Raw genomic sequence first — 26,895 nt, 5'->3', positions numbered from 1 at the left:
GAAATTGACGTGTGCAAAATAATCTACATACCAGACAGATATCAACGAGGTAGATGTTGATAATAACGAATAAAGTAACAATGTGTTTTTTAAATGTTAAATTTTAGACTGGGTTCATTGTGGCAGCAACGTAAGAGTATACACCTGATGATGGCCGTTAGAGGCCGAAACATGTAATGTAGAAGAGAGCAAGATCAAAGACATGTAATATATATTGTTTGCACTTGGGACGGAGTTTGTATCATTTATCGTGTAGAGTGCAACAGGATGCTTAAATATAATATTCCAAACCATACATTGGTACAATCCAAAGGACCATATTCTTAATTCCTTACATTGTTTCCGTTACTGCTGTAAACTCACTCAGATCCCTGATCCACCCTTGTCCTATATCCATACTGTTTTCCATGCTTGGCTTTGTCTTCTGCCCTGAAGATGGAGACAGCAGGTTCCTCTGAAACTTTTTAGGAAATGATCTACGAGACTTCATGGTTTCACAACATAGTAGACAGTAATTTTCATCAGCCAAGGAATTAAATTATCAGTATGTAGGGTTACTGAGTGCAGAACGTTCAAACTGGCAGTATGACTGCATTTCCAATTTTCTGGAAAGAAATATATCAGTATTGAAATATTTTCTTAATTTATTTGCACTCCCTCATATCTAGAGTAGGTCTGTGTATACTATTGTGGCTGTGTTTAGTTTATCCATTTTATAAGTAATATTCCAAATAAATGAAAAAAATATATCTAAGTTTTACTGATAGTGTTTTAAACATGATACTGTGCTACTTATTTACAAATTTGTTTATACTGTGCTGGTTGTCCAGTGCTCATGACATTTCACAATTTAAAATTTCAATTACTTTTAACTGGTGCTTTTTTTCTTATGGAAAAAGTGTCAGTATTTGCAAAGCAAAATAAATGAGTCCATTTTAGCCTGTTTTCCTTTGTTAAAGGAAAAGGTGGTGGTACTGCATACCGTCAGAAAAGAAGCACTGTTTTTATACATATCACATAGCACTAATGGCAGAAATGTGTAACTGAAAAGGAGCCTGAAGGAATGAATAAGGGCATGCAATGTTATCAAATAACAGGGTCAAAGAGAGTGTAATTTGATAGAGAATTGTGTAAACACCTGTTACAGGTGAGTGATTTCAACATCTATGTACCTACTGTATTGGTTTAGAAAATGTACAAACATTTTGAATGGGTTGAAACTCACATGACTCATGTGAAATTAAGTATGCAACTTTCAGTACAGAATTAAAATAAGTATATATTTTTTAATACTAAATTATTTTATTAATGTATGTGTGAGCTCCAAATTTCTCTCTCTGTTCAGAATGAATTCCTACTTGCAAAATCTGAGATTTCAGTTCTCTCAGAAGTGGCTATGAATATTACTAATCTTTTGCGATATGTCAGGTGTTCTGGTCGATATTTACCAGCATTTTCCTCGAACATGTCCCCCATCTTTGGGGTAGAGTACATGGGAGAAAAAAAAATTGCCAAAGATATAAGGTAAAGAAGACAAAGACTGGGCTAGAAGGAAACCAAAGGGATTGGTGTAAAAGTAAAATCCTGTGGCCTCTGAAAAGGGTCACTCACACTTGTAGACAACAAACCAAAAGGAGCTGTGTAAAATTGAATGGGAATTTGTAGCCGGAAAAGGGGGAAACAGGAAAAGGTAAAGTGTGCCCCAGACCAGAGATAAGAGGTTAGCTACACCTAATGGATTCAGCAGATTATGTTTCATACTTTCACCTAATGGCAGAAGCAGAGCCATGTTTTTGAACTTTGTGACTTTTAACTAAAATGTTACATGTACAGAACTGTTAGGCTTTTTTGGGACTCTATCCATCGTCTGGTATACAGGACAAAAAACCACAATGTTTCAGAGACTGGATCTGTCTCCATCCTCAGGTGGATGGGGCAGGCTAAACCTACTCAGTTGGGCCCGTTAGAAAGAGCTAGTGTCAATCACAGTTCTGTACAGCATAGACCATCATCAGAATCCTTTCAAGTCTATTAAAATGTTACATGTTCACAAAATGTGGTTAGTTTAATAGCCCCTTTGTAGTAACAGACCTTCAGACTTTTCTTCTGGGTTTTGAGATTAAATGTCTGTATAGTTGATTTCACATTTTTTCAACTATTTGTCAATTAATGACATGGAAGTTTGAGAAACTTAGTTCATACTAAATTTGGCTATGACTTGCTTCATGTATTGTAATTTGGAAAACACCTCTTTTCACGTAGTGTTGACGGGAATGTTAAAACTTTGATCTGTTTCTATTCTTATGTACTGCTGAACAAAAAGTATAAGTTTTTCATCATGTGACACCATACTTAAATGTATATGGTTAATTTGATTATGGCATTAGTATGAATACATTTTTCATGACTGATCAGAATAGCCTACATATTATGCAGTAGTGTCCCAAAGAACATAACGTATTTACGCATGTATAGGCCACAGCAAAATTTTCAGACAGAAATTATAGAAAAAATAATTTTCTTGGAATATTATTTCAGGAGTATTACACCCTGTATTACTAATCATGAATATAATTTTTTTTAAATGAAGTGTGATTTCGAATATACGCTGCACCCCAGTTTTCCTCTTGAATTTTTGCGGCCTATACATGCGTAAATACGGTACTTAAGATTCAGATTCATGTGAGTTTTAGACATTCTTATATGTTGAAATATTATGTCTGAAGAGCATTTGAATATTTGTTAAGTATGGTTATTTTCTACTTGTACGAAAGGAAATATCAATGAAACATTTTGTAAATGTTTTATTACATCAGAATTGTAAAATTACAATAATCCCTCAGAATTACAGACATTTATATAGGGCTCCAGATATAAAGATAGTGTGTGACTTCTGGAAGTATCACACAATGTAAAATATACATTTTTAGCAATACCATTTATACACACACACAGCTTCACAAAGGCATGAGAATGCGTAGAGCATATTAAAGTATAAAAGTGGATGTTTATGACAAATTGGTAAACCATTCTGAGATCTTGGTACAAAGAATAGTGTCCATGCAATGTTGTGGTTTGTCTATACATGTACCACATTTTGAAATGCTTTGTTAAAAATCAAATTTAGATAAATACATAGCTGATGCATTTTAGATATTATTCAAAATTATATACAAAATTTATTCATAGTAAATATGGCTTTCATTATTACATCATGCACATTTATTCTGATAATTTATATATATATATAAAAATATTATTTGAATATGTTAATCATTAAAAGATCTGTTACATAAAAACATTTTTTCATATCATCCCTTTTGGTTTGGTGCTACTATTTGATAAATGTTAATATATAAAGAAAAAGCTATTGTCTACATCTTATGAAAATAGTTTAAATAAATTTATGCCTTTTAATTTTATTTCCAGGTATAAATATTCCCCCCTGTGTCCAGTCTGGCTCTGAGACCCATCCATTTCTAAAGGTTGCACCCCAAATGATACAGGCAGAACAAGGGCATGACATTGTGAGTGCATATAACATTAGTCTCAGCCACACAGAGGTTAATAGTTATGTTCATGTTGCATATCTGTGCCAAATGAGCCATGAACATGAGTAGCTTCTGTATGCTATATCAGTGTTATCTCTCTTGCAGAGAGAATATGCCAAACTTGTTCCAAAAATAAATTATAATTATATAAAATATAAATNTTTTGACTACCGCACTTCCTAGTGCTATTGACCTCAAGTTTCCTGTACTCACTGGCCGTTCCCACTAACCCTTAGTCACACACCATATATGGCCTTAATCGCTCTCCACTGCTCCCATTGGTCCGTTCTCCCTAACCATCTCCCCTGCCTACTTCGTATATAAGCAGCACCATCCACATCCTATCAACACAGCTACTGCTCTCCGCAGCTATTCAACTGCTCTGAAGATGGAGGCGCTACGTTCCTCCGAAACGTTGGCCAAAACGAAGAATACACGGTGCCTAAACCCAGAAGACAATTTTCTTCATTGTTATCGCCGTGAAAACCTCAAAACTTACATACACTGTAGAGTTCAGATACAGTAGGACGCCATTTATCTGAATTGCCAGCTAAACGAATATCATTGTTGGACCTTCTCAATTGTGAAGTTTTAATTTATAATCACATTAATTAAATTTTCATGTTTCACCTGTTTTAAAAAAGTTCTTCAGCTTTTACTATTATAATAGTGTTATAACAGTGTTTTTTGTGAATAAGATTCAGTTATCCGAACCATCTTATCACTAATGAATTCGGATAATCAGCATTCTACTGTATTTGGGAATGATGCTAACAGATTGGAATTGCATTCATGAAGAACTTACAAGCAGATTAAATTCAGGAAATATTTTCTTCCATTCAGTTCAGAATCATCTGAAAAATGTAAAGATTAACATACATAAAAACTAATTCTGCCTGTACTTTTGTATGGTTGTGAGACTTTGTCTCTTACATCAAAAGAATAACACAGACTGAGAGTGTTTGAGAACAGGATGCTGAGAATATCTGCACCTCTGAAGGATGGAGGAAACTGCATGATGAGGAGCTTCATAATTTATACTCCTCACCTGATACTTTTAGAAAGATCAAGTCGAGTAGGATGGGATGGGCAGGGTATGCAATGTGCATAGGAGATAAATGCATGCAGTATTTTGGTAGGAAAAGCTGGATGAAAGAGGCAAGTAGGAAGACCTAGACATAGATGGGAAGATAACATTAAAATGGATATTAGCATAGTTGGTTGAGGCACTATGCTACAAGCCAGAAGGTCGTGGGATCAAATCTCGATGAGTTGGATTTTCTTTCACTTGACGTCATCCTTTGAGCAGCACTACGGCCCTGTGGTCAACTCAGCCCCTAACAGAAATGAGTACCAGGAATATTCTTGAAATATTCTTGGGATTAAAGGGCTGCTGGCATGTAAGGCTGACAACCTTACTGCCATCTATGAGCCAATTGTCTAGAAAATGTGGGAGCCTCAACATCTCACAACCCTATGGGCCTCCACAGCCTGTTACAGGGAGACCTTTACTTTACTTTTTACTTATTAAAGAAACAGGATGGGAGTGGGTGGACTGGTCTGATTGGGCTCAGGATAGGGACCAGTGGCAGGCTGTTGTGAATACAATAATGAACCTTTGGATTCTGTGAAATGCTCAGTATTTCTCAACAAGCTAAGCAACTACTGGCTTATTAAGAAGGACTTCACTAAGTGGAGCTGTTTAGTAAACATGCACTGGATGCTTAACCCTGAAAGACCTAGTTACATTAGACACTACATCAAGCAACAGTTAGACTTGTAACCTGGTCTCACACGGTTTCCTTTCCTATACTTGATGGAGTTCCTCGCTTGCTTCGCAAGCTGTAGCGTACTCCAGGGGTCTGTATCTCTACTAGACTTCTAGACGACTGTCGTTTCTCAATGTAGGCATCACTTCTACTTGTGTTCCTACTAACCAATGACAGTGTTGGTGTTGGAGACTTGGACTTTACACACATCTTCATCCTTGGAAGCATATTTATCTCTTCAGCTAACTCTGCTGGTTCAAGTAATGGAGCATCATTTACTTCTAGCAACTTATTCTCAAGTGTTAGTTTTGGGGTTGGATCATTATCTGTCACTCTCATTTTCTCTAAGTAATGAATAACTTCCATGTTCTGCTTCTGGATCTGAATCAGCAATTGGTGATTGACAGCATTATAATCACAGTACTGGTAAATTGTAACACCTATCCACACTACACAGACTGTTAACATTACTTTCCTGCACTGCGAAATCCACCAGTACAATGTTTCATTGAGGTGCTCCACATCATCTTGAAGAAACTGACGAACAACAATTCTTTCAATTACAGCATTCACTGTTATGATAAGAAATATCCAAATTCTTGCCTCTTGGGTTCTTGGTGTTGCTGTGACAACATATGAAACTATAATACTACTAACGTAGAACATGATTGTATCAAACCATGAAATTTCTCCAATTGCCCAAGCTTGTAAGGATGTTAATCTGTCAAACACTTCAAACAGAATTCTCTTCTGCTCAAGAGTTGAAGTATGAAACTCTTTCATTATTGCATTAAGATTATCTTGGGAAACGTGAAGTATTTCACTTAATGATAATCCATTAGTTAAAAGTTCCTGTTGAACAGACATGCTTTCCCTTTGTTGTTGCAACAGTGTTCTCTGAACTACCTCTGCTTCTTCCAGTTGTTCTGTTACATGGGCAGAACTTGTTGATAGCCTATCTATGGTTTTCTCAGTCTCTTCATGCCAAATCTGGCTCTGGAGGAAGAAACATATGTTGTATACATGTGTGTAAAATTCTGTGAATGCATTGAAAGCCCTATCAGACATACTTTTAATACAACCTTCCCGTACTGAATGTTTTTCACATTCATATGGCTTGTGACCTGACATTTTCAGAAAACAATCTGTAAATCTTAGAGCGATATCAATCTGAGAATCTTCCGTAAGGCGCCTACAGCCTTCATGAAGGAAAACTACCGAAGACTTCCAGCACAAACCATACTGAGGGATATTAGTCCTTTGTTGTATGAGGTTATATTGGGTCCTACCTTCTTCTGTCAACTTCACCACTTCCTTTGTTTCAACACTGAATCTCTTGTTTTCACCTAATCTGAGAAGTACAAAAGTATGAAACATTAATATTTGAATCTTAAAATACATGGTATGAAATATAACTCCGAAGTATAATTTAAATTTGTCATATAACGAAACAAATGCCTGTTGTTTCACATACCAACCAAATAACACAAAATCAGATAACCCAATACTGCTGGAAGAAATACGGAAAATAGTATATATGAGACAAACTCTGTCTTAAGTGCAACAATTTTATTGTAGTTCTTTCTTCTTCCCTTTCTCCACACTACGTGTTTCGGCCCTAAATGGCCATCATCAGGTGTGTATTCTTATGTAGCTGCTACACTGCCCGTAGTTTAAAATTTAAAATCACCAGTCTTTCCAGTTGTATGTATGTATAAAATCTTTGCTAACCTACACGCGTCAGTTTGATTTCTAAAATTTGCACTTTTTTAAAACTTCAATTCAAATTAAAATGTCTATAAATCTTCTTTTTTTTCCAAATGTTTAAAAATTAAAATTTTCTCGGGGTACACGCCCTATGTCTATAGTGCTGCAGCGGCTACTTCTTGTTTTATCGCACACGTATTAAAGATAAGCAGCGAGACACACAGAGAGAGCCTACACAAAACACTACCTGAACAGCGATAAAACAAGTAGCCGCTGCAGTACTATAGACATAGGGCGTGTACCCCGAGAAAATTTTAATTTTTGAACATTTGGAAAAAGAAAAGAAGATTTATAGACATTTTAATTTGAATTGAAGTTTTAAAAAAGTACAAATTTTAGAAATCAAACTGACGCGTGTAGGTTAACAAAGATTTTATACATACATACAATTGGAAAGACTGGTGATTTTAAATTTTAAACTACGGGCAGTGTAGCAGCTACGTAAGAATACACACCTGATGATGGCCATTTAGGGCCGAAACATGTAGTGTGGAGAAAGGGAAGAAGAAAGAACTACAATAAAATTGTTGCACTTAAGACGTAGTTTGTCTCATATATATTGTGTGAGTGTAACAGGATCCTTAAATATAATATTGTAAACGGAAAATAGTGTTAGACTAAACCGCAAGCCGCACCTCAAACCGAACAAAAACATTGCAGTTCAGTTATTTGAATTTTATTTCATTGAAGAAATCGAAGTCTTAATGTTGCCGACCACAGGAAACGTAGAGCAAATCAATTGGCTATCAAGGAATGTGGCACTTGCCATAACATTGTACTGGTATATTTGTTTCATTCTTATATCATACACTGACTAAATTTATGGGGATCATGCACTTCAAAAGCGGCAAAATTTAAGATTGAATAGGATTTAGATATATCCTTCTGTCACTGCTCTGTAGTTACACCGATTCGTGGTTGTATTAGGCTGTAGCGATTCTTAATCGCAGAGGTGAAATTACGGCCATACAGGACATCGCACGTACATAAGAAATTTCCGCCGCAAGGTTTCTTGTTCAAAATATGACTTTGGAAATCGTCTAGGGAGGCGAAATACGGAAGGTTGTAGAAATTAATTCCTAGTTTTGTTAATGCATATTCTTTGTAAATAAAGTGCTGTTTATGTACAGTATTATCCGGTGGTGCATGGGACGAAAGGTATTGATTAGATTTGTAATTAGGTTTCAAATAATTTCGTTAGCTTATCTTCCTTTAGATATTCTAATTAGTAATATTTACGTACTTTGAAAGAGCGATGTATGTCGTGTTATGGTCTAATACATATTTACATCATGAAACAAAATTCATTATTTTTGTCGCCTTTTCTCTCATGTTTCCTGATATTTTCATCTTCAGTAAGGAGGAGATGGCTTTTTATAACAAAACACAAACATTAGCTATGAACAGAAAAATTTATTGATATTCCATATTAAATATGTTGGTGAACATGTAGAGTTCACAGGAAAGCCATTAAGGCCCATGGTTCCGTGGTTCCGTGCGTTCCGTGGCCAGAATGGCGGTGAAGATGATGGGTTGAGGAGAAGGTAAAACGAGGGAGATATGAAGTATACGCAGCCATGTCTATAAATTTACCCCAATTTATGCGTGTTACAGTGTCTGCACGGGTATTTTGATGTGTTGTGTGTGTGTCCTGTTTCCTCCGATAATTTAGGCGTGAAGCATGTGTGTGCCCCGGCATCGAAATTATAGTAAGTAAATGTAACAGTAACTCCATTACTACAGATGAAAATATAAAGATTCTCACTGTGTCATGTGGAGAAGAAATATGAAATGGAATGATGACACAGTTTTAATGATGCTGATTTTATTCGTGAAGTGAGTAATGTTGTAATTCTTGAACAACACTGTCTTGAAAGATGTGACGTCTTGTTTGGTAAGAAATTTGCCGACATTTCGGAGGAATGTGCTGCCTCGATTTCAGGGTCAAAGAGTAAGTCAAGCAGCCAGCAAGTAGAACACATCATCAATAGATCACTGTAGGTCGCAGTGCAAGGACCGAGAAAGCCCACCCCCTATACATTCATTAGATTTATATAAGGCCTTCTAAACCCACCGATAACCCCAACATTTTCAACTGCAATGTTTTCTAAAACATGAATTATCCCTGAAAACTGAAGTCAGGCATTAAACTCTAGCTCAGAAATCCAACGCAAATTGTAATAATGTCATTAAAGTGGTTCATGTAATGTGCTGCTACTTGTATTCAGCCTGTCATGTACACCCTTTCCTGTCTATTCCCCTTTTTGCTGTTCTCTTCCGTTTTTCTCCTTTTATTGTTCATATTTTTTCATCATCCATACTGATATATGTTTATCCACTGAAGGTGCACATTAACATAATAAAAACGTATTTTCACTGATTTTTTATTAATGTGGCTTTCTCATTGCTGACTGCTATTAGTTAGTTATTACTGCTCCCTCACTGCAAGAAGTTATCTCATGAGTTTGCTCCTTTATTCTGAAACATAGTTGACACTACAGATATACAGCATGGAAAAGGGACTGAAAATAAACTTCTTTTCCTCCTAACACAATTTCTGTTTTATGTGAATCAGTGAATCAGAAGTCTCCAGTCTCTTCTTTCTGTCCACAAACCCACACTGTCTTGCAATCTCTTTTCATGATTCATAATGTCTTCTAGTACATGGCACAACCATCTTGTTCCAGGTTGGTCCATACTCATAGTCTTTTTCCTTTTAATTCTAATTCCTTTCTTGGTGTCCTGTCTGTTTACACGGCCAAACCTTTGTAATTGTTTTCCTTCTAGCTCCATTAAGTTATGAGCTCCAACTTATCTAAGAATTTCATTTATAATTGTTCCCCACAACCTCCCCTTCCCCCTTGCTTTTCCATCATTACTTCTCAAAAATTACATATGCATTAAAAGGACTATCTTCTGGGTTGTGATGCCATGTAGTTTGGTAAATGTCCGTGGGAACATCCCACATACTATCACGCTGTTTTGCCGATCAACGGACAACACTCACTCCTAAGTCAATAGCACATTGCTGCACATTGCTCTCAGCTCTCATATTTATACAGCACCCACTGTCTAGCTCACTTTTCACCATCACTCACGCTAACCAATCACATTGCTGCCACCACTCATATTTATACAGCACTCGATGCCCAGCTTGGCCAGGGATTGGAAGAGTTGAGATTCAAACTGGCATCCCTGGTCAGTGGTGATGGTCTGCAAGTGGGTTGGGCATCGGGTGCTGTATAAATATGAGAGCTGACAGCAATGTGCAGCAATGACTCAGGAGTGAGTGTTGTCCGTTGATCTGCGAAACAGCATGATAGTATGTGGGATGTTCCCACATGTCCATTGAAATGTTTGTGGGCTTCTACTGAACTACACAACATGACGTTCCAGAAGACAGAACTCATCATGGTCACTATGCTGTGAGAACATCAGATTCAATATATGGATTCATTTGCTGGATTTTGCTTTGGTTTCTCTGTGTTTCAAAATAATGAAACTAAACTGTAGTCAATATACTTACCTGAAACAGATTCAGCTAGTTGTTGCAAACAGAGACTTGCAGGCATGCCACAACAGAAGAAGAAATTTGTTTATATGTATGTATTGTAACGTGTTTAGTTTACTGAATACGCCGTTCGGATTGTTAATTGGTTTATTTAACAACCTACAAGTATCGGCTACAATTAAAATATAACAATGTTACAGGCTTCCACACTTTACAAACCCTATGCACTAATCAGTTCACTCTCTCCTCAGTAGTATACACGTATTAATTACGATACGGGAGCTATACAAGTGTCACTGTGTCACACACTCCCAATTATTACTCAGTTATCACGAACCATCACTGATTATCACACATGCGTCCGGTTCTTCTATCCGCAACGGCTGCTATATTCCAACTCAACTCGTAGGTGCTGCCTTGAGAACTCACTTCAGCGGCTGATACACTTTTAACTGCCTTCGGCAGCTGTGTAGTTCCCTTATATAGTCGCAACGCCTGCCTCTTACGCAATGGGTACCGCTGTTGCCTGTTACCCATGTCACAGCTGCGTTGCATGTTATGTCACCATGGGGAGAGGGGCGGGGTGTTGAGTCGCCTATTACCATAGTAATGACAGCGCTACGATGCTGCCACGTACCGCTGGGGAAGGAGGGGTCCTCCATTGCGCAACAGGTCACAGTATATTGAATTTGCTTGTGACATGAAATTTATACAATGCAGGCATTATGGTGCAAATGATTGGCCACCCCTAGAGCACTGCATGCATGTGTGGCAGTGGTATGGCAGTCTGCCAGCATGCTTCCATTTCTTATCAATGGCCTCTGACCTTGGCTTTGATGCTGAGGCTTCAGCTGTGATTGGTTTATTTCCATGCTAGATGGTCACTTGATGTCTTGATGAAATGGGTGAGTACTGTATAAATCACAAGCTCATTATTTTCAGTATTTCTTGAAGTGCTATATTATACTTTAAGTCAGTATGAAAGTCTTGCTGCACAAGCAGTTTATTTTATATTTCACCAAAACAAATTCCCCTTTCACAAAGTCAGTGCCGTTGATCAACAATAATCAACATTCAGAATCTGTATGTACACAGAACAGACTGACTCAGTAGTGAGTTGATAACCACACACCACTGCAACAAACAACACAGCTGAATCAACAATTTTATGAATATTAAAGGTTTTAGAATTAAAGATAACAATGCATTCTTATGTGACATACAAAGATGACATGCAACAGTTTCAGCAAGAGTGTGTACACCTGATGTTGGCTGAACTAGGCTGGAACATGTTGTAGTAAGATGCATGAGACATGAAAATAAGTGTTGCATTTAAGACAGTGGTTACACATGTGTACAAAAGACAAAATTAACCAAAGGAGTAATTTATCTTTAGAATTTTATGATTACATTTTACTTTTCATTTATTTATGGTTTATATAATGATGCTGTCCATATCTCATGGCGTATTGTGTCAGATGATAAAATTATTTGTTAATAACGAATTGGAAGTGATGCAGAAGGAAGTATTTGTGACCTTATTTGAGGTGCTCCCAAAGCATGTCTGAAGGGACTGAGGAAAACCACAATAAAATCTCAGTCATGATAGCTGGTCTCCAGATTAGGATTTGAATTCATAACCAACAGCATGTGAAGCAGAATGCTGCCCACTTAATGGCAACATTTTTAATATTGATTTATAAATGCTAAAGTAAGGAAATCCAAGGCCATGCCATAGCTCAAGCAGTTAGTCACTGGCTTCCCACCGCGGCAGTTTGGGTTCGATCCCGGGTCTGGTCAAGTGGGATTTGTGGTGGACAAAGTGGCGCTGGGGTGGGTTTTCTCCAAGTTCTTTGGTTTCCCCTGCCAGCCAATCTTCATTCCACCAAATTCTCCATCATCATAATCACCTGGGGCAGGTACAATAGGCCAATCAGTGGCCACCGTGCTGAGTGGACCTAGTTGGACTCCACACCCCACTAAGTGAATAAAAAAAAATCCTTATTTACATGCTGTGCAAAATGATGAAGAGCATTTTAGAATATGTTACAAAATTTGACACACTGGGGTTACAAATAAAATTTTAAGAGCTGTAAATGCTGAAAAACAGTTTTCTTGATATTGCTTTCAAAGTTAGCAATGGACTGAGCTTCATGAAGTTTATTTTTGAAAATCATACTCATGTCATTCTATCTGAAATATCATTCATCAGAAATACCAACTTGACAGTTTCACAGAATTAATTCTTGATTACCAGTAATGTTGATTTGAGGTAGGTCATGAATACAAATATTGGTTTTGAAGTTTTTGCAGTGGTGATTATTCAAACTGTGGTTTTCTGGTTTGTGATCCTGTGTAGCCATGTAGGCATATACCGTGGTTTCAGAAGAACATACTGTTTACATCTTCAAGGTTGAAGTTAAGTTAGGATATATAGGCAGGTTGGAAGAGAGACCACGGTGTGAGCCTGGGACCTGTCAGACTGAAGCAGGAATGGACCATCTTTAGCCTAAATTGAAGGAGATATGAAGCTAGTCTATAGAACTGGGAGCTGTTGAATCAAACAATTCAATTATTTTTACCATAGAGGCATGTACATCAACGATGCTCTACCATAATGGCACCGCTCACCTGCTACTGTTGCTACTGTTCCTGCATGCCATTCACCAGGCACAGGATTGTAAATTATCAGAGCACAGTGTCAATCTGCAACCTCAAGAAGTTACCTGCTCTCTGGGAGAGGACTTATACCAAGATTCAGTGCAACTGTTGGCGGTCATCCAAAGGCTTCAGTCACAGTTGCGGCAGCAACACGAGAAACTAGAATGGGAGAAACAGCGAGGACACCGGTTGCTTGCATCGATCAGTGACAGAAAATTTGTGTGTCTGAGGTCAAGTGACGGAAACCAAGTGGTAGGAAATGGATTGCAATTGGCCGAGGAATTAGAAAATGAAAAGAAACAAGAATTACAATGGGGTAAACAGCTAGCAAATGAAGAAAATCATTCATCACAGCTGGCAGCACATTTAGAAAAAGCAAAAGAGTATGGAAGGCAAATGGCCGAGGAATTAGGAAATGAAAAGAAACGAGGATTACAATTGGATAAACAGCTTGAGAATGAAAGGAACCATTCATCACAGCTGGCAGCATATTTAGAAAAAGCAAAAGAGTTTGGAAGGCAAATGGCCGAGGAATTAGAAACTGAAAAGGAACGAGGATTACAATTGGATAAACAGCTTGAGAATGAAAGAAACCATTCATCACAGCTGGCAGCATATTTAGAAAAAGAGAGGGAATATGGAAGGCAAATGTCCAAGGAATTAGAAAATGAAAAGAAACGAGGATCACAGTTGGACAAAGAGCTGGAGAATGAAAAGAAACATTCGTTACAATTGGCTGAAGAACTGGAAAGAAAGAACAAGCAAGGATTTGAGTTGTTTGAAAAATTGGAAAGTGAAAAAGAACGAAGTCACCAGTTAACTTTAAAACTGCTAGCAAAACATGAATATGATTTACAAATGGCTGAAAATTTACAGAAAGAAAAGCAACTTAGGTCCAATCTGATCAAAAAACTAAATGAAGATATAGAAAGTAGACTACATTTGGCAAAAAGCTTAGAGAAGGAAATGGGACATTACTTGATGCAGCTGGCTACCTTACTGGAAATTGAGAACAGAGTTAAACTGTCTGAAAATCTAGCAGAAGTAAGAAACCAGTGTTTGAAAATGTCTACAGATCTTGAGAAAGAAAGGGAAAAATTTATTGATTTGACTAAAGATCTTGAGAGACAGAAGCAGCACAGACTGCTTCTGGCAGAGAGGCGCAGGCGAGGTGCAGCACTTCGGGCTGGCAGATTGAGACAGTTAGGTGATCAGCGATCAGCGGAAATGCATCTGTGTGTAGTGGTGGTTGAGCTGCTTCTCGAGAAGGAGAACAACCGCTGCCTGGAGCTGGAACTGCGGTTGCAGAAAGAGAAACTGCAGGCTGCTGAGTTGGAGCACAGGTGAGACAAGCCCCATGGTTCATATCTCAAAGCTGTATATTGTGATTAATGGATTTTTATACTTTCCATCCTTCCAGGCAAGTTCAGTGAAAGATAAGGGTCTGAGCTGCCCTTCAGCGGAGCCTCTGCTACTGGCCCTCTCAGTCTCTGAGCACACAGTTGTACATGCCAGGGCATGGAGAAGAAGATCAGAAGAGCAGAAGAAGAACAAAGAAGAGGAAAAGATGGAACAGAAGAATAGATGGAAAAATAAAAGAATGAGGAAATGGAAATGCAGTAGAAGAGAATTAGGGTGAAGGAAGAATTGTATAATATCTACATACAGCACAACAGAAGGAAACATGTACAGCACTGCAAAAATATACCAGTATACAACACATGCTGTGCAAAAACGAAATTATATTTTGGATTTTAAGATATCATAAAATAAGGAAAACGTAACGACATGAGTTACAACAGTGTATAGAAGTGCAGCAATTTCTCCAACAATTTGAATGCACATAATGATAGCCAAATAGGCTGAAACATATTGTGCAATAGACATATTAAAAATAAAGACATGCAACTTGAAACAGTTGAGAGTTTTAAAAACTTAGTTATAAAAGGTTAATTAATTCTGTCCAGTGTGACTGATGAAGTGTTTTTCCTTTTTAATATTTTATCCTTAATATGTTTCGGTCATATAGACCATCTTCAGAAGGATATCAATAAAACTGGAAACCACTATTAATATGATTTTGTACTCATTGTATTATGATAATATTGTATGCATATATTAATACTCAGAAAACATATTGTAATAGTGGTTTCTAATTGTATGGGTCAATAAGACCGAAACATGTTAAGGATAAAATATTAAAAAGGAAAACAACTTTATCAGTCACACTGGGTGGAATTAATTAATCCTTTATAATATTGTTAGTGTGACGAACCAGGATGAAACAAATCAAACTTAAAAATTTTAATTTTGAATTCTAAAACTTTAATGTGAGTTGCATGTGAAGTGGCAGTGCATACATGATTAAAAAGTAGACACAGTGCAAGAGGATGCTACAATACAACATTACTATGGCATGTAGACCCATTGATAGGCAACAGACAACTAGAAAATGGCCGTTACTGGGCAGTGGCCCCTAAACAGCAACAGAGGAACAGTGTTTTCTGCACAGTCCATGCTGAGGTGTTATAAGCAGGACAGTTGAGTTGAGTTGAGTTGGTTGGTGGGTGAGTGAGTGAGTGATTGATTCAGTCAGTCAGTCAGTCAGTCAGTTAGTTGAGAGTTTCTGTAGCTGAGGTACGGGGCTGGTTCGGGAATCTAGAGGAAGGAGAATGTCCTCCGTTGGAAGCCGTTGCCAGAAGACTGGTGAAGACACAGCAGACTGAAAAGACTTAAATGTGTGCTGTGTAAAGTGTGTGCATTAGTGAAATGATTACAATTACTTGTAATCACGGATCTATTAGAACAGGGGATGGACACTGAAGATGAACAGAAGAAGGAAAAAGAATTGGAGAAAGAAAGAAAGAAAGAACAGGAATAAAGGATGGAGGAGAGAAGAGAAAGAAGATGAATGTAACAATAATAAAAACGAATAAAAGATTGCTTACTGACTCCTTGGGTCTGAGGCAGGTCCAGCTGTAGGAGTGTGCAGGATCTGATTAAGCCCATATCAGTCCCTTGGTCATCACTGATCACTAATTCGTAACTCAATCCAGCATCTCATAGAACACTGCAGTTGAGTAGTTAGCAGTCCTGCTATGTATTCGGGAAGTCCCTGGTTCAATTCTTAGCCCAGAGATTTGCTATCCTTACCGAGGTACATCATGATTTTTCTTAACCTGTCCTGGCAAGTACTGCAGTAGTACCTCAGGCTATGAGCACTTCTGCATCCCATTCGTTATTTAATATTCATCATAGCATTCTATGCTATGTAGTCTCAGATATTGGCAGTGTTGTTAAATAAGCTACGATAGAGATGAAAAAGTTTTCTCGAGTCCATGAATATACACATATCAAACTCTGTAGCATAGTTTGTTTTGTAGGCTTGGGATTGGAAACGTGTCTCTGGAGTAAATACCCATGGCCAGATACACTGGCAGACTTCCAGAATAATATCTTGAATGGAATGATGATCCTGTACAAGCTGAAACATAATAAACAGAATTAATTGGTGAATTAATGTTATAAACTGTAACAGATTGTATTAGAGAATACTGTGGAAATGTGTCCGTTTAAAGCAATAAGAAATCTGGGTCATTTGCTCCTGTCTTTTTTCTTTGCCAAGGTAATCTTCTGTATAATATTCCTGTTGTCAGATTTATATAAAGCACACAGATATTGCTACAAATGACCACAAAATATTAAATTATTTATTAAAAGTGAGTATTTTATGTCTGAAGACATCATTTATAATGCAATATATGATGGCGCAAAAGTAATACCTTTTTAAAATACTGATTAAAATTTAACAGTTGTATAGATTTAAACAAAACTTGTAAGCTGTGTGGAACATGTTTAAGTAGCATATAAAAATATTTATTCAGTCATAATGCAGAGAAATATAGTCCTACAGTGTTACTTGCAACCAGGGGTCTCACTAAAAGAAGATATGGCAGCAGGGTACTGCAGTGAGCAGATGTGAAATACAGTACATAGAAGGCATATATTGATGTGCTGGTTGTGGGAGCCTTGTGGAAAAGTACTAATGATGAAAGCAAAGAATACATGGGAGGATAATGTTAAAATGGGTCTTAAAGAAAGAAGCCATGTGGTTGCAGACCAACTTTAATTGACATGTGACAGACTCCAATAATGGGTTTTGTGGCAGTGGATCCCATGTCTACAGGAGTCTGTTCAGGCACTACTGGACAACCATTACATGCCAACACAGCCACTATTAAGAGTAATACCTTGTGACACCATATAGTCTGGTAGAAGACCAGTGTTTTGGAGGAGCATACTGTTTACATCTTAAGGGTCGAAGAGGAAGACAAGCGAGCCAGAAGTTGCCAGACTGAGCTCTGATTCATTAAGATATGTTTTAATATTCTTCCATATGTTGCTATGTCTTCCAAATAGTTTCTTCTCTTCAGGTTTTCCAATTAATATTTTGTATGCGTAATTCAAAGCTGGCCACTCACCTCCATCTAATGCCGAGGTCAAGAATGGTGGAGCCATATCTCCACTCCTTCATACATCTTCACGGTATAGTGCTTAATTAATTAAGCACAGGGATAACTCTACATTTTATGCATTTCTCATACTTCCCTGTGTGCTACATGCCATGCTCATTTTGTCATCCTCAATTCAATTACCATAATATTTGTTTCCTGTCAGCGTGTCCCTGTAGGTTGAGATGCCAGATTTCACACCCATACAGAAAACACTTGACATTAGCAATTTATATCTGTAATGGCATGGATTGCTGTTTCAGAGTGGAAAAGGAAGCCCTGGTCAATGAAGAGCTGGCAGCCCATGTTAAGAAAGAACAGAGGCATGTGCAGGAGACTCTCATTCAACTTGAAGCAGCCCGCACACTGGTTATGCAGCTGGAAACAGACCTGCAGAAGGAAAAGGAATATGGGCTAGAGCTTGTAACTGACAAGAAGAAACACAAGGGCCATGCCCAGATTTTGGAAGTTGAGAATCGCAACTGTACAGCACAGGTGTCAGCCCTGAAACAGGTGCTCAGTAATAAAACTCAACACATCATGCTACTCACAGCTCGGTTAGAGACAAGAGAAGCTGAGGCAGTGACCGAAGTGCCACCGTCAGACAAATATCTGCAGGAGCAGCTACTTGCCACGGTGAGTGTTTTTATTTCTGACTGTATGTCTCTGATGTATTGGGCACTATCCATCATTATTGAATGGTACTCAATTTATGGTCGTTGGCTTTGTATTTATTTGCTGTACAACTTTTATGGGAACAAAAATATTAAGTTTTATATAAACAAGTGAAGCTGACCTTGATATCTTGTAAAAAGATGAAAGATGCAACTAATGTATTTCATGCATCTTAAGTGCCCCTTGAAATCAGGTTAATTTTGCCTGATGCCTTTCCTGATCCTATGGATACTCAAGGAGCGATTCCAGGTGATAATGCCCTCTGTTTGACCTTGGCTGCTTTTTCAGTCTCTTGATCTTTTACACAGTCAGTAGGGCTCCTTGGATGGGGGATCAGCCTGTTGCAAGGCTGCTAGCTGCACACAGGAGAGCACAAACACAGAATAAACATACACATACATCCATGCCTCAAGTGAGATTCGAACCTATGATTCCAGTTTTTGAGCAGGTGAAGACATTTCGTGCCTTAGACCATGTGGCCACTGTAGTTGTACTATGGCTGTTTCTCATTTCCATCTCTTATCATAATCATATAGCTTTATCTGCGTTCATTCTCCACCAATACTTTCATTGACTTGTAATTACAGACATTTATAAACAAGCTGACAATAAAATTATGTAAGATTTGTTCTTATGGTAGTGACTATAAAAATTGCTGTCTCTTGGGTGTGACAGTTAATTTGTACCCTGAAGATGGATGCAGCACATTCCTCTGAAACATTGGTAGATGGCTACCACACTGCATGGTGTCACATCCCATAAGACAGAAGTTTAATTTTAATCTGTTACTGTCATTCCTAAATAGTTAAATTTCACTGCTTTCTCACCCCTCTGTATGTAATTGTTTTGACTGCCTATAGGATTGCATTATTTGCTGTTACTGAGAAATTAGAACGTAGCACTTGCTGGGGCTGCAGTAACAAATGCAGAAATTACAGATTTTTAGTACAACAAATGATGCGTATATATGCAGGTAAGAGAACTGCAGGGAAGGAAGGAGCACCTGAAGGAATTCCTGCAGTTTCTACAGGCACATAAACGTGACACTGGCAAGTGGAGCTCCCTGGTAGCTGCTGTGGAGTATGGAGAACCAGTGGTCCTACAGATATTGCTGGATTCAGGCAGTGATGCCAATATTGCAGACCACACAGGAAAACTGCCACTGTTGCGGGCTGCAGAACTGGGAGATGTTACATTAGTTCTGATGCTTATTGGAAATGGAGCAAAGCTGATGATTGAAGACAAAGATGGGCGCTCTGCACTGCATCAGGCTGCCAAACAGGGGCACACTGAGGTCATACGCCATCTTATCGATATTGGTGCAAATGTATCAGCAGGAAACAGGTACATTATGTTTCAGATTTTAGATGTCTTCTTCCAGTCCACTGTCCCAGGGAATCCACATTTAGACCTTTTTGAACAATCTCTGTGCAGGGAAATGGGAGTCCAAGTTGTGACTCGTTTATTGTTTTCAGTTTGTGATAACATTGAGAGACTGTGTAAGACTCGAGGTTCTTAGAGTGGTGTCAAGATTATCTGGGGTTTGACACTGGGTAGATTTGCTTGGTGAGTACCAATGTTTCAAGAGAAACTCCTTTTTCGCGGTAGAAGGGGAGGAGGACGGAGGCGGCAGGTTCCTACAGAATGTTGGTACTTGTCTACCTCAGTGGTTCCTAGAACTCTTAGTGTGAAATTCCCTTGATGTGAACAAAAATTTTTGACAGCACACATGCACGCACACACACACACACACACACGAACAAACAAATACACGTACACCTGACATTCATAATATAGTCATAAATCTTGTGATTTAGCAATTTAAAAGCGTGTATAATTATAGGTATAATTGTCGGTAAAGTTCATTTGCGGACTAAAACCACGGAGGTTTTTTTTTTGTTTGTTCGTATAATTACTACTGAGAAAGGGTGAAAGGTAGAGCTATCCCTGTAACAGGCTGAGGAGGCCCATAGGATTGTGAGATATCAAGGCTCACACGTTTTCTAGACAGTCGGCTCACAGATGGCAGTGAGGTTGTCAGCCTTATGTGCTGGCTGTCCTTTACCCCCCCCTGAAGATTCCTGGTACTCGTTTCTGTTAGAGGATGACTCGACTCCAGGGCCATAGTGTGGCTGGAAGGATTAGGCCAATTGAAAAATCCAGTGACCTCATTGGGAATTGAACCTGCAACCTTCAGTCTTGTAGCATATTGCCTCAACCAACTATGCTACTGTGTGCCCCTCAATTACTAATGATGCACATGTGATAATTAGACCATTAGCATTTTTGGTAACCTGTGGAAATAAGCTTCATCACCCATTGGATTGCTACAGCCCTCATTCTCAGAGACTGTCAACAGTACTTGTTTGTCAGGGTGTAAATAGGCATTTTATGGTGTGATGAACTGGAACAGAAGGACAGAGATCTTGGATACCTCTCTGGACATCATTCTGCTACTTTTACCCATTGATGGAACATGTAAAATGTGCGTCAGGAGTGAAAATTTACAATTTTGATTTATAAAGTCACATCTTTACTTAGTGAACTTCATCGTAAACTGCATCCAACCATACATGTGCCAAGTACCAACATTTTTTATCTTAAGAAACATGTGACATGTGTTGGAACTTTATATTAACTACTTGGACAAGAAATATTTGGGGGGGATATTTTCCTGCATTTTTTTCTCACAGTGTGTATATTATTTACTCACAAAAGAAGAAACATCTGTGACATTGTAAAATGCCAGCATGTTGTTTCGAAAGTTAATAAACTTTTACATGGTGTGCTGTGCTAGCTTTGCTGTATTTCTGGTCCCCTCTCTCTGTAAGAGGACAGATAAGTACTACAAATAGAATGTGTTTCATTCAGGTAGTAGTCAAAATGAATACAATCCAATATGTTGATGTGTGTAACACTTGAAGTTCCCACAGCAATGAGTGCCAGTGTTGCAGTATTCTGGAATGTGAAGCCATGTAGTTTTCTAGACTGGTATCGGTGTTCTGGAGGAACTTGTTGTCCTCATATTCTACCTTAAGGATGGAAGTGGCAGTGGGTTCTTCGTGAACATTGGTACATAAACTGTGTCTGAAACATCCTTCAGGATGTGTCGTATACAGATGGCAACATAGATTGTGTCATTCTATTTGCAGCTTACAGCGAGAACCAGAATCACTATATTGGAGATATTGTTGAACACACATGACTTCTCTTCTATAAGGATAGCTACTCAAAGTATGACATACCCTCATATATATCTTAGACAAAGTATAGCTATCGCATTACACAGCGGCACATCCCAGAAGCCTGTAATCATTATAAAATGATCATCTGTTGAGTTGTAATGTGAAACTTTGTATGCAGGTGGTACAGCACACCCCTGCACTATGCTGCATGGAATGGCCACCTGAATGCCACACGCTTGTTGCTGGAACGGGGTGCTGATGTGAATAGCTGGAGTGCAGGTGATTGGAGGCCTCTGCACAGAGCAGTGCAGGGTGGGCATACAGATGTGGCACGGTTCCTTGTGCGCCATGGTGCAGACTTGACCGCCATCAACGAGGATGGACACACAGCAAGAGAAATGGCTGAAAATAGGGGCCCTGTGTTTCTGCATGCCATCACAGGGAGCGAATGAAGTCTGAAAGGTGCACAGAAGTAAGTGGGCAAACATAAGATCATGATGAATGTCTAGATAGTATAAATCAGGAAGGAAAAAGTAGGTCCTGCTAAAGTATCATATTATGACTATTATGATATTTCACTAATATCAGTAGACAGTTAAACAATATACTAACAAGCACTAAACTAACCTATGAAGATTTCTCTCTTCTGTGTACATTGATGGATAGTTCCCAAAGTTTTATGAGATCCTGCTGCCTCCATCTTCAGAGTAGAAGAGAAAACCATGTGTGGAGGAAGTGTTATATGTATAGGGGGAAGGTGGGAGTGGGGGTCCTGAGAGGACCAATAGGAGGAAGGAGCAAAATATAAAGAACACTGGCTCTTAAAGCTGTAATTCTTTGAAGGGCAGAGTGATAGGGCGAAGCAATGGCTCTGAGTGAACCAATAAAACGTGAAGAAAAGTGAGGAGAAACACTGTAAGAAAACAGTAACCTTTAGTGCTTTCGACACTACAAGCCAATTAGATTGACTCAGTGTACCTACAATAAAACTGCCACAGTTGAAGACACTGGCCTGTTAATCATTTCAAACTACATTTTTCTCAATAGAAGGCATCATGTGTGATACACCATTATTTAGAGGAAAGATTAGGCTTTGAATCTATCTGTACCTGGAGTCATTTGTAGGTAACTGGAGTAAATGTTGTTAGTTTCTCTCTGCAGCTGCATTTACAATGAAGCAGGCTGTTCTCTGGCAAGCTTGTCATTTGAAGGATTAAACCTAACTATAAATGAGTATTGGAAGATTTCCTTCTGATGCACATGTACTCCTTTGATGAATTTATATTGCTAAGGAATGAACAAGTCAAGGAGGATGACATGGATAGTGCATGTAGTGAGCATGGGGGAGATGATAAATGTATATACAGTTTTGGTGATAAAGCCAGAAGGAAAAAGAACATTGGGAATATCTGGATGTAGGTGGCAGGATAATATTAAAAACAGGTCTTACAGAAATAGGGTGGAGTCATGTGGACTGGATTCATCAAGCCTAGGATGGGGACCATTGGCAGCTTCTTGTGAACATGGTAATGAATGTTTGGGTGGCATAAAATGCTGGGAAATTCTTGAGTCGCTGGGCGACTGGTGGCTTCTCAAGAAGGGCTCAGCTCCATGGTGTTAGCTGGTTGGTTAGTCAGCCAGGCAGTTAGTCTTGATTGTATGCCATAGCTCAGGGAGACACCGACTTTTCAGCACAGAGACTTGGGTTCAGTCACAGTTGATTTCATCTGAGCTAATATAGTGGATGAAGTGGCACTGGAGCGGGGTTTCCTCCAAGATTCTTTGGTTTTCCTCTGCTAATCATTATTCCACCATTGCTCCACATTCATCAGTTAATGCCCCCTATGGTTTGGGATAGCCCTGACCAGACAACACTGAATCAGATCCAGGGCATTAAGTTAGGGCTTCACCTGTGACTGGAATTTGGCTGGTCACAGAGTAAGAAAGGAAGTTGGTTGGTTGATTTGTTGGTTAGTTAGTCAGTAGTTTCTGTGCCTATTTTTACTTTTTCATATATATGTAGTGTAAAGAGCCAGGGTAGTGTAGTCGGTATAGTGACTGGCTACAGGCTAGACAACTGAGGGGTTGAAGTTCGAGTCCTGGTAGGGTCAAGAATTTTCTCTTCTTCAAGTCATCCAGGCTGCCTCTGGGGTCCACTCAGCCTCCTATCCATTGGGTACTGGGGCCTCTTTCCCCAGGGGTAAAGCAGCAGGGGTGTGAAGCTAACCACTCACCTCTAGCTAGTGCCAAGGTCAAAAAAAGTGGATCTATACATTCACTCCCCCATATACCTTCATGGCGTAGTGCTTAATTCGCTGAGCACGGGGACAGCTTTACCTTATCTTTACCATATATGTAGTATATATGAGAAAGTACTGTGATTGTGAAAAAAAATTTAATTTGGAGATTTGGGGACTTTTTCAGTCCCCCTTATGTGAATGAGTGGTTTTTGGAATGACTTGTCTGTTTGGATATGTGCCTTGCTAGCACCTGGGTGGTTGGATGGATTCTATTTCACATTCTGTATTTGAGAGTTTATCCATCATAGGTCGATGCCTGATGAACATAAACATTCTAGCTTCAAAAATGTTGTACTTTTGGATGGGTCTCAAAGCACAAAATGTCGATTTTCTTGAGAACAGAGCTGATTATTTTCATTACGTTTCCCCCTGGATTAAACTATATATGTTGTATATTCAGGAAAGTAACGGTACATGCACTGAGGGCCAAAACACAAAATATTGATTTTGTCAGTCATGGATCTCATTATTGTTCGGTATTCAGAAACCAACAGAAGTTTACCAGACAATGATTTATTTCGTTTCCAAGGTCAATGTAGTGAAGGTCAGTTGTATATGGAGAAGTATGTGCAGTGTGTTTGCACCGATTTTTATTTCTTGCACAATAAACTCTGTTATGTCAGAGATTTGAGGTTTTCATGATTGTTACCATTAAGATTACTTATCATTTGTTCACTCACCACAGTAGTGTGTGTAATTACAGTTATATTTTATTTTCTTATGGTCATGGGTTCGATTCCCGATGAGGTCATTTAATTTTTTCAGTTGGCCTAATCCTTCCAGCTGCATTATGGCCCTGGAGTCAACCAACCTCTAGCAGAAATGAGTACCAGGAATCTTCCTATGCATAAAGTGTGGCCAGCATGTAAGGCTGACAACCTCACCACCATCTGTGAGCTGATTGTCCAGAAAATGTGGGAGCCTTGACAACTCACAATCCTATGGCCCTACACAGCCTGTTGCAGGGATATCTTTACCTTTATATATATATGGACAGTAGTAGCCTGCACATGTGATATGTATGTATGTACTGTACGTAATTATGTGTACAGTAATGTATTTCATGTCTTAGTTTCTTAATACAACATGCATATATTTAGTGCAATGTAATTGTAGGTAGTTGTAAATATTTTGTATAATTCAAATAGAGTAATTATATATGTGGTTGGATGTACTGTGGTCTGTTTTCTTGCTGGGATATGTTGTGTAAGTACATTGTACATAGGTCAGATAAAAAGTAGTGGCAACACCTCTATAGTTCTGAAATGACCTTATTACCTGAGGTAAACACACTTACATTCCTTCAATATAATCGCCCCCCATGTGTACCACCTTCTGCCAAATTTGTGGAAGGCGTCATACACCATCAGCGCATCCACTTCTCCAGCAGTGACCGCCCTACAGCACGAATAATCTCCTCTCATGTGTTGTAATGTGTCCCTCGCTTTGGTTTTTTCATTTTGGCAGAGAGATCATAATTGCACGGACTCATATCGGGTGAGTATGGTGGATGTTGCAGTATCTCCCATTGCCAGTGGCGAAGGAGATCCTTGACAGCGTCAGCAGTATGAGCCCTTGCATTGTCGTGAAGGATGATGGGGTTCGTTGCCAACAAGTATAGTAGCTTTCTCCTGAGTGCTGAACGAAGAGAATTATGCAGGAAATTGCAGTAGTAGGCAGCGTTTACTGTCTGTCATTGAGGTACAGAGTGGTGCAGTATTACTCCGTCAGTGTCATATGCCACAGTGAATATCACCTTCACATTACTCTGTGTAGGGTGCACTTTCTTTGGACGAGGAGAGCCAGGATGCTTCCATTCATTTGATTGTTGCTTCAAGTACAGTTCATATGAGCGGGCCAGAGTTTCGTCCAGAGTGATGATCCTTCCAAGGAAGTCATCACCTTCCCTCTGGTACCAGTCCAACAAGTCCTGTGCAATTACATAACGTTGCCATTGTTGCACCTCGGACATTGTATGGGGTATCCAACGCGCTGCAATTTTGCGGTATCCAAGAATATCGTGCAGAATGTGGAGCACGGTTTTGTGACATACGCCTACCTCAGCAGCTAACTCCTGCGCAGCCCATCGACGATCGACATCCAGCAAAGAAGCAAGCTGAATTGTGTGGTTGTCAACATGGGGTCATCCTGAACAATGGCTGTCCTGAATGGCATCCCTCCCTTCACGGATCAATTTCACCCATCGTGCCACTGTGCGATATGGCAAAGCAGCATCACCACATGCTTCTCGCAATCCCTGATAATAGTTTTGTGCACTACAACCTCGTGCAACTTCAATTTCTATCCAGGAGCGTTGTTCTTGTTTCATAAATATGTTAGGGTGCTTGAACTGGGCTCCTGCACTTCAAGACGATGCACAATGCAACTCAATGAAACACAACCAGAGCCACTCACTGCACCACTTCAACTGAACTTCTGCTATCAGCTACAGACGGCGCTAGTGCCACCTGACACACATCCTTCATATTACAGCAGTATTGCCACTACTTTTTATCCGAGCCTTGTATTTTGCATGCTTCTATATGAGTCATATACTGCATCCTAGCCTCCTACATCCTGCTTACTAGGATCTGCAGAATGCATCTACAGATAGGCCAAAACCGACCCATCTTACACTGAAGCACAAATTTTTATCTTCAAGAAGAATTCTATTTTCCTCCTTTTATCTCCAAGCCCAGGAGTGCATATTAAGAAAAACTCCTTTAAACTTTCATCATAACTGGGTGCAGTAGGTCTTCTCAGGTGATGAGCTGAATTAAGATGTGATTAGGTTCCAAAATTTCAGAGTCTCTCCCTCCTTACCTCCCTCCCTCCATGAGGGGTTGATGTGATGAGTGTCATAGTCACTTTTGTCTGTGTTAAGAAATTGTAATGTAGGACCAACGACATCTACAATGCTATGGTGTTCAGGTTAAGAAAGGTGGATTGTGATGATTCACTGCCT

General features: G+C 39.0%; 2 protein-coding genes across 4 annotated transcripts; one reads left to right on the top strand and one right to left on the bottom strand.

The window, feature by feature from the left end:
- Positions 1–5,030: 5,030 nt before the first annotated feature.
- Positions 5,031–6,915, bottom strand: LOC111874188. 2 transcript variants are annotated; one of them, XM_023869476.2, is made up of 2 exons: positions 6,610–6,915; positions 5,031–6,316 (listed from the first exon to the last, which is right to left on the bottom strand). In XM_023869476.2, exon 2 carries the CDS (start codon positions 6,185–6,187, stop codon positions 5,342–5,344), a length of 846 nt encoding a protein of 281 aa, XP_023725244.1. In that variant the 5' UTR covers positions 6,188–6,316; positions 6,610–6,915; the 3' UTR covers positions 5,031–5,341. The 2 variants fall into 2 exon arrangements, with proteins under 2 accessions (XP_023725244.1, XP_023725243.1); XM_023869475.2 differs by having other exon boundaries at positions 5,031–6,671; positions 6,795–6,915.
- A 1,685-nt stretch (positions 6,916–8,600) lies between these two features.
- Positions 8,601–24,735, top strand: LOC111874123 (myosin-10). 2 transcript variants are annotated; one of them, XM_023869348.2, is made up of 7 exons: positions 8,601–8,796; positions 11,319–11,503; positions 12,958–14,602; positions 18,034–18,406; positions 19,419–19,789; positions 21,809–22,102; positions 24,696–24,735. In XM_023869348.2, exons 3-6 carry the CDS (start codon positions 13,203–13,205, stop codon positions 22,080–22,082), a joined length of 2,418 nt encoding a protein of 805 aa, XP_023725116.1. In that variant the 5' UTR covers positions 8,601–8,796; positions 11,319–11,503; positions 12,958–13,202; the 3' UTR covers positions 22,083–22,102; positions 24,696–24,735. The 2 variants fall into 2 exon arrangements, with proteins under 2 accessions (XP_023725116.1, XP_023725117.1); XM_023869349.1 differs by lacking the exon at positions 8,601–8,796 and adding an exon at positions 8,806–8,923.
- The last annotated feature ends 2,160 nt before the right edge of the window (positions 24,736–26,895 follow it).

Source organism: Cryptotermes secundus, unplaced genomic scaffold (assembly GCF_002891405.2).
Source record: "Cryptotermes secundus unplaced genomic scaffold, Csec_1.0 scaffold26, whole genome shotgun sequence".
NCBI lineage: Eukaryota > Metazoa > Arthropoda > Insecta > Blattodea > Kalotermitidae > Cryptotermes > Cryptotermes secundus.
Note: the sequence above shows the minus strand (reverse complement) of the source record. Positions and strands in the feature narration are given on the sequence as shown.